Source organism: Anomalospiza imberbis, chromosome 1 (genome assembly GCF_031753505.1).
Source record: "Anomalospiza imberbis isolate Cuckoo-Finch-1a 21T00152 chromosome 1, ASM3175350v1, whole genome shotgun sequence".
Taxonomy (NCBI): Eukaryota; Metazoa; Chordata; class Aves; order Passeriformes; family Viduidae; genus Anomalospiza; species Anomalospiza imberbis.
In genome coordinates, this window is record NC_089681.1 from 124109038 (window position 1) to 124123636 (window position 14599).

Genomic DNA, 14599 nt, shown 5'->3' on the forward strand with positions numbered 1-14599 from the left:
TTGATCGTGTTTTATACAACTTCAAACTTCGAGGAGCCAATATGTCCTCAGAGGTACTAATTTATTCTAAAAGGATGGGTTACTGTCAGGTTTGATTTTGTTCAGTTTTTTTTTTTTAAATTAGAAACCCGAACAACAAAGCAATAGTAGCTATTCTTTTTTTTTCAAAGAAAAGCTAATTACACTTAGTGTATTTATCTCACACTTCTATAAAATCTGTATTTGCACATTACCAAGGTAATTTTTAAGGGGTATTTGCTACAATTAAGACAGTAGGATTTTAATTTTATTTTAAAACTCAGAGCAAATAATTTTTCAGTATTATGAGCCTGATTCTGAACTCTTTACCCAGGAAAAAAAACTTCCAGTTAAGTCATTAGAAATATTTTCTGAGTAAAGGAGTGAAGATCTGGTCCATGAAGAGCACTGTAATGCACATTCAAAATAATTGTGAGTTATTTAAATTAAATATATATTTTTAATTCAAACAAATTATATAAAAACTAGTAGAAATTGCACATATATAATAGGGAATATGCATTTCCTATACTAGAAAGTGTTCCGAAGGGCACGAAAGTCACATTTTGTCAATTAATGTATTTATATTTAAGAACATTTGATAGTCACAGTTATGATAGTCATAGTTTTGATAAATGATTATATAAGCAGCATTTACCTTTCAAATCTTGTTGGGTAACCAGATCATGGCAGATGTTGACTTTTAATTAAGCTCATATGAATTATTTGCTTGTCTTTGGACAAGAACTGTGGAAAGTATTTTTAAACGAGAATTTTACGCAGCTTTGCTGTGGCGATTCCTGTTAGTGTGGATGTTGAGGAAAAGATGACAAAGTTAAGAGAAGATAAGCTGGATCTCTCTTGATGTACCTGAAACAGTCATGCTCCGAGGACGCCGCTTCTGTGTAATGTTCTGCACTTATTTGAATGTATTCATCTATAATAAACGTTTAGTGCTATTTCAGCTTAAATGGTTTAAATGAGTTTACCACACAGTTTGAGAGATGGATAATGTCTTAGATATACAATGAAAAGGAAATGTGGTACCAGAAGAGCAAAATTATCTATCAGCAGACCGTGAAATGATTGTATTTAATAGCTCAGGTTTGTGATGGAAGTTTCCTAAAAGCAAAGACGATCTTACAAAAGGCAAATGGATGTTAATAGTGATTTTTGTTTTAAGTAAACCTTTTTTGATGTCTGAAATGTTGTCATTGAACCAGGAATTCTGTGGTCTGGTAAAATAGTTCTTTTTGAATATTTAAAACAATAACAGAAAATCCCTACTGTGTTGGCTGACTGCCACGAAAAATTGGAATCACTTTTACGTAAGCCGACGGTGTGGTAGTTTCAGGTTAAAGAAGCATTAGTGTTAATCAGTGGGATTTGGTTTTATGTGGACTTTATGTGCAGATACTTTGAAAATAAGCATTAATGAGTTTTACCAGTGGCTTGGTAGGTCCAGATCCTGGTACAGGGAGTGAGGCAGGGCCAGTGAGTTCCCACATCCTCCCATTCCCATTGTTCTGTGCCGGGACTTCTCTGGACTCCCGCTGCACCACACAGCTTCACCCGAGGGTTTATCTGATATTAAAATGATGCGCTTGCCTGATTTTCATACTCAACAATGAAGAAACAAAAAAATCATAATTTTAAATTTGACTGTGCTTTAAATTAAGCACAAGAGTCTTTATTTATGCTTTAATGGCTTATTTTAATTCTTGTTTTTTGTTTGTTTTGTTTTTGTTTTCCTTTCTTCAGCTCAGGTACCTGACAATGATGAGCAGTTTGTGCCAGACTATCAGGCTGAAAGTTGTAAGTATACTACAAATCATCACTTTCTTGAAATATACATATTTGTATATTTATATCTGCATCTTTGTATTTGTTATTTGTTTTGTCATATTGTGGTCATGTGATAGCTCCTTTGCTGATCGGTGACATCAGTGTGATGAGTAGATAAGGCAAGTGCCATTTTGACATGCAGCCAAAAGAACTTCTTTGGGCTGAAGGTATAACCTTTAGCATGGGGCCCTTCCCTGTCATTTCCATCCACAGCCCCAGGGAAGACTGGAAAAACTTAGGTTGTGGAGGCGGAAGGACTTTCTTTGTCTGTAGAGTGTGCAGAGGAGCTTTTTAGCCGGTACAGATCAGATACTGTGGGACGTAGGATGCATCTCTGCTCAGCAGAGGCTGCTCAACATATTTTGTGTATGAATAAATAAATAAGATTCTCCACGTAATCAATCAAATACAGCCATAGCTGAAGCATTTTAAAGTTGTCTTAGCATGTGGCCTTTTCTTTCTTTTCAAATAATATTTTCCTTCGAGTTAATTGCTGAAAATGGGAGTTATGTTAAGCTGGGTGCTTTGCGTTGTTTTCTACTTACTTAACTAGAGTCTAAACTTATTTTTATCAGCCTATACTCCTCAAGTCTTGCCTTTACCTATTAAAAGGCTCCTGTTCTGTTAAAAGCTGGCTCCATTTTGCTGTACCTGATGTTCTGTGGTATTGGATGATTGCAAGGGCATAGCATGAGAAACATCTGACAGTCACAGGCTTCTTGGAGCTTCTTTTTTGTAGTTTTGTTCTTCATGGCAAGGCTTCTCCCTGTCATCAGAGGTCTCTTCTAAACAGTGTCTGCTGATTGTAGTACAGCACATGGTAGCTTTTCCATTTTGCTAAATAACTTAAATAGTTTATCCTATTGGAGTGAATTACTGCAGTTCACTAAACCAGAAAGCTGTTAAACAAGGCATTAATATACTGAAATATTAAGATTAATATAGAGAGATTAGGAAGAATTGCATTCAAATTGTCTATAAACCAAAAAAAAATTCACACTTACTGAATTTTCTTATAAATCTTTTAGATTACTTTTTCCAGTTATTAAGAAGCTGTTTTAAGAGGAATTCTTTGAGAGTATTCATAACAGCATTTTGTGAGGCAAAAAAAAGCCCACGCTTTTTTTTAATCCCCTGGAGTTGTTGCTGTGCAGGATAGTATCCCTGCACAGCAACAATTAAAATTAGTTTTTCTCTCAAAGTTCCTGTACATATGCTAACCAACAATCATGGTCACTTCTAAACTTTGAAAATTGCCTTTTATAACAGGTTTTTTTTTATTTTAACCTCTGTCTTCAAAGACTTTTTTTAAAATTAAATTATAATACAAAAGACAAAACAATCTATAAATTGAAAATCAGTTATGTTACTTTACATATGGATCTGTATCCAAATATAGTCATTCATGCATATGCCTTTGAGTAAGAGTACAAAGTTCAACTGGGGCTTCTATTAACCCACAATTATCGTTACACAACGAGTCAATGATTCTTGGAAAATAATTTTGGACTATGAAAAGCCCCATTGAAGCTGGCCACTGCTTTTGGTGATAAAGAAATTCTCCTAATATGGCTATTTTATTAATGCTGTTGTGTTTCAAAGTTCCTTAGCCACAGCTTACACAGTATTATCAAAGGAACATTTATTTCTTCATTTCAGTTGGTTTCTTTATCTTAAGTAAAGGTCAGGAGAGCTTCCTGGAGAGTTACTCTGGCAAAGGTTATGGAGTTTCAGACATATACTTGGATATAATGTATGTAGCTGTGGGCTCTGCAAAACAGGAACGGAGATCAACATAACCAAAGCCATGGGGAAACTACTGCTGCAGAAGTAGCACAATTGTGACTGTTTTCTCTAGATCCAAGCCTGCCTTCAAACTCCATTATAATGACTTGCTCTATATAGTCTATAACTGTGCAGTACTGAGCCCGTTACTGGCAGCAGTCTGGCAAAAGCACTTGATTTCTTTTTTTTAATATCTACTTTATTTTATTTCATTTTATTCTATTTATTTTAATTTTTATTGTTATTTTTACGTGGGAGAGAATGGACAAGCTGTCACAGATTTAGTGTTTAATACTTTTAATTGAGACAAAAATGAAGAAGGACAGAAATGTAAACCGATGAAGGGGGTCACAGCTACTTCAGTTTAAAGGCATCTAAACTAAACTCTGCTTTGCTACAGAAATTTCATTTATAGAGTTGGATATTGATAGGTGTGTGTATCTGATGTGCAAAGTGTGTAAAGAAAACTGAAGTGTTCCAGTGAAACAGTTACAATCTGCAGTCCAGGTAGAAAAAAAAAGACATTTTATTTATAGCTTCATTTCTTGAGAAAGGGGCTTTAAAGCCGAGACAGATCTGTACTGTTAAATTGAAAGTTGTGATGTTAAATTGAAACATTAAAAGGAGACTTAAGAAGCTTCAGCAACAGTAGCAGTTCTGGAGCAGTGGGGTTAAAATTTTCTTGCCTAGAAATCACCAGCTTGGTGATTTGAAGAAATCAACTCTTGAAGCAAGATGTGGAAGGTAGTGGAGGAGCTGATACTGCCAAGATCATGTGCTGTGTCCTAGCTCTGAGCAGGATTAAATGCCCCTTAAAGTGCTGTGGCTTTTGCATTTATTTTCTGTAATAATGATTTTAACTAGTGAAACTGCACTGGTATTAGTAACTAGGGGAAACATTTAGTTTAGATTAGATATGCAGTCCACTTTGTCCACTCAGGGATTTAACTTCAAAGCTAGCTTGGGACCATGAATATTTCAATTATGACTTGCTATTAAACTTCAATCAGTTTTTGAAAAGCAAACATAATATGTGTATTTATAGTTAGGTGTGGGCTTTAGATATTATGAGTGAGATCAACAGCTAGCATAATTTCATGTGGTATTATTGACGTTGTTGGAATTACGTGTATTTCTATTAGATAAGGATCCAGCATGTCAAGCTTTAAGCTGTTTAAAAGTAAAATTTGTTTTGTTACTCCTTTACTGTAAAGAGGTCCTTCCTACCATAAGAATTTTAGTAATGCCTGCACTTTCAAACCTTACTTTTTTGTCATCAAAGCCCCATCTTCTCTTACCTTTTTATTAAATATTTTTTAATTTGGCATACCTATTCCAAGGAACATTCGTGTAATTTTGTTTAGAGTGAGTGGAATTTAGACTAGATAACAACTAGCTTGTTTGGCTGAAATTTGAAAAACAAAACACAGTCTGGTTTCTTGTACCTTTCTACTTTCTTTGAGCACTGAAATTTTTGAGTTCTAAGAGACAAAAATGTGTATAAAAAAGATTTCTTTTTGTTTGAACTTATACTGGAAAAATATTGAATTGCATATTAAATAGTGTAATTTTCTTAGTTTTTCTTTTTCCTTCTTGCAAGAAATAAAAATTCCACAGAAGGAGTGAGGAATCACTTCTACAGGCTTTTACCCAAAACTTCTTAGTATCAGGCAGGTTGGTTTTGTCTTGTTTTGAATCTGCTTCTATAATTCAGTTCACTTTTTTGCTGAACATTCAGGTAACTTCCTCATGACTATTCTTTAACAATAACATGAAAAGTTGTGTAAAGCAAAGATGTAAAAAATCTGTTTCCTCAAAAAAGGCGAATGTTTTGGGGTGGTTCTTTTTAATCAACATTCTGTATGTGACACTTTTTCCTATTTTTTATCCAATTCATAAAACATAATTAAGCTGTTTTTCCTTCAATATAAAATCAGTATTCACATTTGGAGAAGGGTGACCTGTGTTAACTTCCTCAGATAAGGTTTCCTATTGTTTCAAGTCCATTTTCATATACTGAGGAGGAGCCAGATCCTGAACTGGTTGTAATCAGTGGCTAGGCTTTCAGATACCGTAGAACAGCAAGGACTTTCCACTCCAGGAGTAAAAATGAATAAAGTGTTCAGTTTGCCCGAAGTCAATAGCCGTTGAGGTGAAGATTACTTGCTCCCATTGTTTGGATGGTTTCTGTGACAGACATAAGAGGAAGTAGGTAGGATTTGCTGATGTTTAAAAGATGTAGTTGGCAAAGAAAACTTGGTATTGTCAACAAAACACTGAATTGTAATGTGACCTTGGTACAGTTGGTTATAAATGGGGACTACTCTGCACCAAACTAAATTGCCTGATGTCTTAATAGTATAATCATGGTTTATTTTGTTTTAATAATATGTATTTGCATGGATCTACTTTTTCAGAGTTTTCCTTTTTTTTTTTTTTTCTTTTGCCTTGAAGTATTAGTTACATATTTTAAATTAATTATAAGATTTAGATTTTGGCTTTTATTTGCTATGGAGTTTCTGTTAATGAGGAATTGTCTTGTGCTTCACCTTCTTGATCAGTTTCCTTCCTTCTCGTTTATTTTGTTCCTGCATTGTTTCCGAGATCATCACAGCCTTACCTTACCACTGCCAAGGGGTAAATGTTAGTGTTAGACCACATCTCTTGACAGTAAATTGAAGGGCTGGCTGTAAAAATCCATGCTTTTCCATGTCTGATTAAACTTTAAGATAGAAAATATACTTCTTTTAGTAGTGATTTTGTCACTGATCTTTCATTACCTTTATTCTTTCTCTTACCTCTTTTTTTGTTCCTTCAGGTTTAGTAAAGGGGTGCTTTCAATGTAGATGCCAGGAATCTTAAATTATTCACGGATGTGCTTTTTAGATGCTCTGGCTTCAATCTTTAAAAGCCTGTTAAAGAGAGATTCTTTACATAGGCTTCAGGTAGCTGTATTCTTCTGTCATTTTAACTAATGGTGTAGGATATTCCAAATGCAGTTTAAATGAGGAAAAGCTTTAATATTTATTTATATATTTGCAGCATAAAAAGAATGACATTTTGCATTACCATGTAAAAATATTTCTTTTGGTTTATTTTCTTTCTCTTTCTTTCTGTGATTCAAATTTCAAAAGTGAATTTCAGAATTAGAAGAGTGTTTTATGCTTGCTTTAGTATAGCAAGAGGTGATGAGAAATTGATAGAGGTTAATTTTCCCTTATTTTGACATATTTTGGAGAAGAAACCCCACACAATAAAAGTAGAAAACACCAGAATACTAGGAGTTCTGACAGGTCTACTGAAGTCAAAATGAGGTATATTTACTGGAATTGGTTTTGATGCAGAATAGTTTAATTTTGCAGCTTCTAGAAAAGATTTTAGTGGACTAAAAAAAAAGTATTTTTTTTTTTAATGTGATGATTCACTTCATAGGCAGCTGGTAGTCATGTCTTGGTAGTGCACAATGTTCTAGAAATTACAGTTGGTAGCATTTTGGTTGTCTGTGTGTGGCAAGTTGCACACACCAGCATCTTTTCAGGTTGTTTTTTTGAGGTTTTTTTTTTTTTTAATTTTGCCTTTATTTGGAGCCTGTGTGTCTGGAATAACCTTTTCTTTGAGTGTAGATCTGCAAGTGTGGTGCTACAGCAGGCAGTCTGACAAATATCCTGCAAGGTGGTGCTACTTATTCCTGGTGCTGAGCTATTCCCTGGTAGGGCTTTCTACTGCAGCTGTGTTTTGTTTCTTGCCACTTGTTTTGGAACTACTTCCTTCCATAGGTCAGATGTTGTCAAATACAGAGACACATGCTTACTTCTCTTAGTGCATGCCCGACTGTGATGGATTCTTTCTTAAGCGCTGTGAGAGTCTGGGCTCTGTGGTTTGTTCCTGCCTTTAGCTTTGCATGACCTTGGGCATGTTGCTTAACATCTTTGTTTCTGGTTTGAAGTAGGTACAGAAATGCATGTATCACTCTGCTGTGAGATACACAGCTTTCTTAATGATCACTTATCTGGAGATCTCAAAAGCGTTTTACAAAGACAGTCCAGTGCAATTGCTGTTGTAAGAGCTGAAGAGGTCAGACTAAGGAGTCGATGCTGACCACCTTATCTCCCTTCATAGTTGCCTTAGATAGCCTTGCTTCTTTCATTGTATATCCCTGAGCACTTGTTTCCTTTGTTTAAAGCCCGACTGAAACTGTTACCACCTGTTAACTTTCTTTTTATTTTTCCTTTTTTTCCCCTTAATTCACATTCAAAAGAAATTAGGATTTAGTGTCTTTCAGAAAACTCATTTTGTGACTCATTGATGGGCATTAGCCTGTGCTAATTAGGGTTTTGTTTTTCTTCTTTTTCCTCTAGAAGATTTTTGGAATTATTTAAATCTGCCATATAGTTGTGACCATAATTGCAAGATTTGATTCTGGAAAAAGTTTTACCATCAGGAAGAGTGTCGACCATAATGCCTTTAATTTGTGATCTTAATAGTAGAGAATTTGTGGGCTTGCTTTGATTGTAATAAGCAGTTTCTGTTTATTTGCTTATCTGCTTGTATTTTTATATTAAATTTCCAGCTTTGAAGGAGCAAAGATTTAAGATTCTCCTGGACTGCAGTCGTGGTAGTGTCTCACAGATTAATGTAAATACTGGTGGTGGCAGTAGCGCTGTGAAACAAATTAGAAGACCCCCATCAAGAACGTAATTTTTGATTTTTAAAACTTCTAAAGCGGAAGCTTTCTTTCAGAGTGCCCAGCAGGCTGTGATGTGTATTTTATTGCTAATGGAAAGGTATCTCTGGTCATCCACAGAGACAGCAGACACCTCATGCAGACTGGTTTAACTGCACAGAACCAAGCTGACCCTGATGGACTCCAGCAGTGTGGGGCATGGGGGAGCCCAGGCAGCTGGACAGGGCTCTTCTTGGGGGGTTTTGTGCCCCTGTCTGCCCACTGCCCTTCCACCCCCATGTCCCTGCTCAGCCAAGCTGAGTTAGTTTCCTTTCCTTAGAGCCCCATCCTTGTTTGCTGCTTTATTGCAGATTAAAGGCTTGGGTTGCATGTGAAGGTTATCAGCTAATGAATAAACTTCAGTCATCCTGTCCTGTGATAAATCTGCCTGTGGATCAAAGATGAAGCATGTAGACCTTTTTTCTTTCAAATGGTAATTTCTTAAGGCTATCAGGTCACTTCCTAACGTCTGTTTACATGAAAACAAAAACATTAAACATATTTTATTCCAAATGTTGAATTCTCAGTTTTGAAAAAACCCTTCTATTTCCTCTCTGAGGAAGCCTTCCCTCTTTCCTTCTGTGGAGGTCTCCTCTGTGGAAATACAAGTGATCCTCACATTGTAACTTGTGGTCACGGCAGTGTTTTCTTAACACTACCGTTATTTCTGTTTTAAACCACATAATTATTAATTTCATCAGGAGTATATATATATGTAATAGAACATTTTTTCAGTTCCAGTTGTGTTAAAATGTACAAAAACTTCTTTTAGCTGTATTTTCACACTGAAACCAAGCAAGGCAGACTGAAGGGTCTATGTGATTCTATTTTGATACAAAACCCTTATCCTCCTGAAGCTCCTTTCTATGCAGTGTTTTCACAAAATGAGTTTTGTATTTCAAGAGCAGAGTAAATACTGATTTGAAAATCTATAGGCTCTGGAATGGTCTAAAATAAGGAGGCAGTCTGCAAGCTGAGTTCATCCACTTCTATATATCACATATGTTGCTTTATGTAAAATGTGTTTGCGGTCTGTATAATTTTTTAATCTTTTTATTTCTGCTTGCTGCCTCAGCAACTGGAGATAGAACTCAGGCTCTCCTACAGAGTGCTGTGAAGTTTTCAAGGGATATAGCAGTTAAAAAAAGGAGGAGAGAGTGAAACTCCTCAAGATGTCAGTTAAGCACCGACATGCTTAACACACATTTGTGTCTTGTAGGACAGAGGTACCCCTCTGTAAGCTTACAGGAAAAATAGCCCTTGATTCAGGTTCTAAGTCCTTTTGTTTTGGTCCTGTGCATTTCAGTACTAGGAAGTACTTACAGTGAAGCCATTTATAAGCTGATAAATATGCATAAATTATTATATTTATTAATTCTTTTGAAATTTAGAAGTCATCAGTGTTTTTTTAGGAATGGTCTAAACCTAGTTTAAACTTGTAAATAGAAAACTGATTATTTTATCAAGGCATGTGCTCATCTTTTCCCTGAGAAGGAGTCTTTTCTTTTCCTTTCACTTATTTTTCATTCTCTTTGTCTTCGAGACATTACTGTTACCAGTTCCTGGATTCTAGTGTGACCTTGCTGAGGTGAATGGAGAAGTGAACTGTCTTGGTAAAGGATATCTTTATTCTTACGTATCTATTTCTTCTGTAAGCTGCGGATTATACATGTTAGAAAAGAGTGAATCATTAGCAGCTTTATTTCTGGTTGTCTTTTTTCCTGTGGCTGTTTATGAACTTATTCAGCAAATGTGGTTGCCAGTAAGTTAATGTAGTGAAATATTTTCTAGCAGTGACATTTACTGCCGAGTCCTGCAGTCACTGAATAGGAAGGTTACTGACTGGCCAGGTTTTTGTCTTTGAATTTATATATTATGAATCGTCATCAAGGACATTTGAAAAATTACATGTGCAAAAACAATTCTCAGCCTTGCTAATTTGATCCTCTTTGCTCAAAGGTTTTTTCCTTTCTGCTTATGATGTATACCTAGAAAAGATAAACAGTTTAATTCTTTTTTAATACTCTGTCTTCATGCTATAACTAAATGCAATGTTTCCTTACCAACAATCTGTTAAAAAATTTCACATGACCAAAGCAAGAAGAGAAATGGAGACAACAAGGACTTTTTAAAGTGTCAGTATTCTGTAAAGACAAAAAGTTCCAAGCATTTGGCATTAGAATTTGGGAGCTGGATTAGTACAAGTCTATATAGTCAGTGTGTGTATATGTGTGTGTATATATATATATATATATATATATATATATATATATATATATATACACATATATATATATATATATATATGCATACACACATACAGGAAATACAGCATGTAATTGTCAGTCTTACTGATTGTATGCACTTATAAAATAATCATAAAACTTTAGGAATGCTTGGCTTCAGAAAACATCAGCAAGTGTATTGGTAATGCATGTTCAGCAAGTCTCATATGCATTAGGAATGCTTTAAGTAGCAGCATAAGCCTTAAATATCTGTGCTGAGAAGGAGCACCTGGTTGCAGGTGGTCAAGCTTCCACTGGCTCCAGAAAGAGCACTTTGCTAAGAGTCTTTGAAAAACGGCCTACTTAAATATAGTCTTGACTTTATGTTCCCAGACGTAACCACTTCTGACAATGGCTTCTTTGTTTCCCTGTTGAATCAGTGATAAAAATTGTGAGCTGAATTTTACTGTTGACTTATTTCAATGGCCCGCACCTTTTCCACTGGAGACTGCAGGTTTTGCAGTAGTTTTGGTAGTGAACTAGAGAATTAGATTTCAGCCTTGCTTGAATGATCATAAAAGCAAGCTGTTAGAGTTATTACTGGTGAACATTTGTGAAAATTGAACACTGAAGCATGGAGGACACGTATTTAGAGTGGTGACAGTCCCTTTCTCCACATGAAGTAAACAAACATCCCAATAACTGCCCTGAGTTAGTGTATACTTGTTTTATGAATATATACTTATTGTTAAAGGCAAAATTGAATTTAAAATAATCTCAAAATGCTGTTTTGTTCTATTTTAGTGCCTAGCATTGAAAGCTGCTAAAATAAAAACAAATTGTAAATAATATTTTAAATTAGTTCTTTAATTCATGCTAGAGAGCACTCAGTGTGGAGTCCATTTCATTGTTTATTGTTTTTTCTTGCTTTTGCATATACTTGAGTAGCTATCTGACAGGCATGATTATCCTTAAGGATAAACTTTTATTAGGAAGCTTTTGTATTATGAGGATATTCCTGTTTTTATAGGGACACAAACTGACACACTGGTTACGGGTCTCTAAGGGTAGGCTCCTGAGGCTGAGCTACTTCAGACTAGTATCAACCTTCTGACACCGGTTGTTTGGATTTTGGCAGAACCAGCAATCAAATCCAGTTTCTGTCACATTTTGTCCAGCTGCAAGAACAAGATTGGTGGCCCTCACATTTATAGATGGCTGTTAGCTCTTTGCATGAATACATCAGAAAAGAACAACAAAGATAATAATTATATTGATGTAACTTCAAACTTTTCCATAAGAGGGGAAATGAGGCAGAATCAGTTCCTGATTGTTTTCTGCTGTGGGCATCTTTTCTAAATATCAAGGTGATGATACCTTTAAAACAAAAAAATAGAAAATACAAAATTGTTCGTTTAGAGTTTATTGTTATGTTTGGAAAAAATGCTTGTTATAGTTTCCAGAGTTTTCTTCATAATTTTGTTTCTACAAAACCTATTTAAATCCAGACCTGAAATGTCAAACTGCAGAGTTACCTGAGGTGGAAAGTGTGCATGTGTGTGTATGTGTAAAATGCTGGGATATTATTGGATACTTTAGTAATGGAAACTACGCAATGCTTAGCCATTACCTCTCACTATTTAAATTAAATTTTGAAAATTGCTGCAAATGGAAATCCTGTCCTCAGAAAAGCACACAGACCCTGATATAGTGGCCAGCTCTTCTCTTTGCATTTAACTTTATTGATAATTCCCAGGTAGGAATACAATTTAAGTTTTCTCCCAGGCTTGATTTTACATTAAGAACTTCCTCTTTAGCAGAAAGCTCTGAAGGTGGATTGCCTCTTTTTGCAGCATGCCTAGGAGCCTTTGGAGCCAGATACATTATCAGTAACTGTAGGAACAAATGCCCCGATCTCCTCCCAGGATTTTAACAAAGCAAATGCAGGTGAAGAGCAGCCCTGTTTCTCTGTGTGGACGTGGAGGTTGCAGATCCAATAGAGAGGGCTTAAAAATTCTTTGGAATTTTTTTTTCCCTCCCTATAATCATCTTCATCTATCCACGTGTTTTAGTTCAATTGCTACAGAACCCAGCTGTTTTAATTTTATTAGGTTACTGCTTCCTCCTCCAGAGAGCCTCTGTTTATTTTGGGGGCAGGGAGAGCTCTTGTCCTGCCTCACCTGCTCTCCTCAGACATCAAAGTGAGCCAGTTCACTCCTCCTAGCTTAATCCTTCCCTTCTCCCTCCCACCAGTGTGCTGCAAATTTCCTTGTATTCTTCTCAGTTATCCAATGCCTGTGGTATTTGTCAGCAGGTTCACTTTTACCCTGGAGGTACTTGCTAGGAGACAGAGACCCTCTGGCAGCAGCTGTGAGTCTCCTACAGCTGGACAGGTAAATTGTCTGGAAAGGAAGGAGAGCACTGCAGGAAGGGGACATAAATCGAAATAAAACAGTGCCAGTGACAGCATTTCTGTGGGATTGCTTCTTTTGGAGGCTAAGAAACTGTGTTGGTAACTGCAGCTCCTGTTGCCTGAAAATACCTTCTAGAGAGTTCTTAATGGGAAAGTGGAAATCTTTTGGGGTAGAGGCAAAGAGGGATCAACTAACCAAAACTGTGCCAAAATGTTCCATGCTTGGGGTAGAAGAGTAGAGACAGTTTTCTAATACTGTGTGGCAATTCAGCCAGGTAGCAGCTGCCCAAATAAACTGTTAGTTTATGACAAAGGACTTATAGTGCCTTACACAGGTATTTACTAGAAGCCTCTAGAAGAGTTTGCCTTGGAATTGCTCTGCCTTTGCATTTTAGTGAGTAGTTTATCTTTTATTGATATTTACTGAAAGTTACTCCACCTACCCCCTAGTTGGGTGGCTTACCTTACTGGGTGGGCTTTTTACTTTTTGTTATACTGAATATACTCAGTGAATATACTATGAAATTTTCTACTGACATGGTCCTTTTAAATGAGAAGCCAAGTGGCTACAAATACCTGAATTATCTCAGTGGTTCCTTCAGGACTTCCAGTGTCAGAAGGCTGCAGGTGTACCCTCAGTAACCAATGAGCATTTCAGAAATTGCAACTGCACAGACAAGCAAATCTGGGATATCTTGCACTAAAAGTGAGGATTCATAGCAGTGAACCAATTATTAAGGTGAATGGGTACAACCTCTAATATTGTGCTTCCTCTCCCACAATAACTGGGAACCCCTCCACCTCTCAGGGGAAGCTACATCTGTCATGGCAAAGGGATCTTGGGTTAGCTGCCCAGAAATAGCAATATTGGCAGAATTTTTTAGTGTCTTAGCGCACAAACTTTAGAAAATTCCAGTTAAAGAATGAAACTTATTTTCCTTTGTGAAAAAGCTTCTAGAAGTATTTCTTTGCTGAACAGGGGCAGGACCATCATGTTTAATTGTCAAATAAGCTGTCCTGCAGGGAAATGGCATATGCCTGCATTTTAGTGATGTTTTTGTTGGTCACCTCTTCCTTGTGTATGAATGCCCTCTTATAAACCTGATGCAAACTTGGTGCACTATAGGTTTAGTGAACTCTTCTCTGTTTTCTATTTCAACACTTTTTGGCCTCAGGTGCTAATCTCAAAGACTTCATGTTAATGCCAGATCATAGTCAGGATAGGGAAAATTATGGTGAATATAAAGAATTAACGTAATCTAGAGATGAACAGGTGATTCAATTAATTTAAAATTGAGTTTCATCAATGCATTTTTTTGTCTTTTAGTCATTAGTCTGTAATGCTTTTTGCTTAAAAAATTAGGAAAGAAAAAATCCTCACTCAAAAGCAAGAGCATGTTATTTTAGCAAACAGTGCTGGCTAAGATGGATGCATTACTTTTGATCTTAATGTCTAGAATTTTCCAATATCAATTGTAGGAAAATGAGCTGTTATTTTCCATTTTGCAGCTCTTTGCTAGTAAGCAAAAATAAATTCCAGCTTTTGCTGTAGTTTGTTTTTACCTGCTTGCTACTTTTTCCTAAGTCAAA

At 36.0% G+C, this 14599-nt stretch overlaps 1 protein-coding gene across 11 annotated transcripts in view; it reads left to right on the top strand.

The window, feature by feature from the left end:
* ETV1 (ETS variant transcription factor 1) overlaps window positions 1–14599 on the top strand; it is a 116535-nt gene that overhangs the window by 61727 nt on the left and 40209 nt on the right. For 8 of the 11 annotated variants that reach the window (XM_068209972.1, XM_068209965.1, XM_068209979.1 and 5 more), the window contains one exon: window positions 1780–1833. In XM_068209972.1, coding sequence (XP_068066073.1) covers window positions 1780–1833 — 54 coding nt within the window. Of the gene's footprint in view, window positions 1–389; window positions 451–1779; window positions 1834–5813; window positions 5861–14599 lie in introns of those variants that run through there. The other 3 variants (XM_068210017.1, XM_068210025.1, XM_068210029.1) reach the window with 3 other exon arrangements.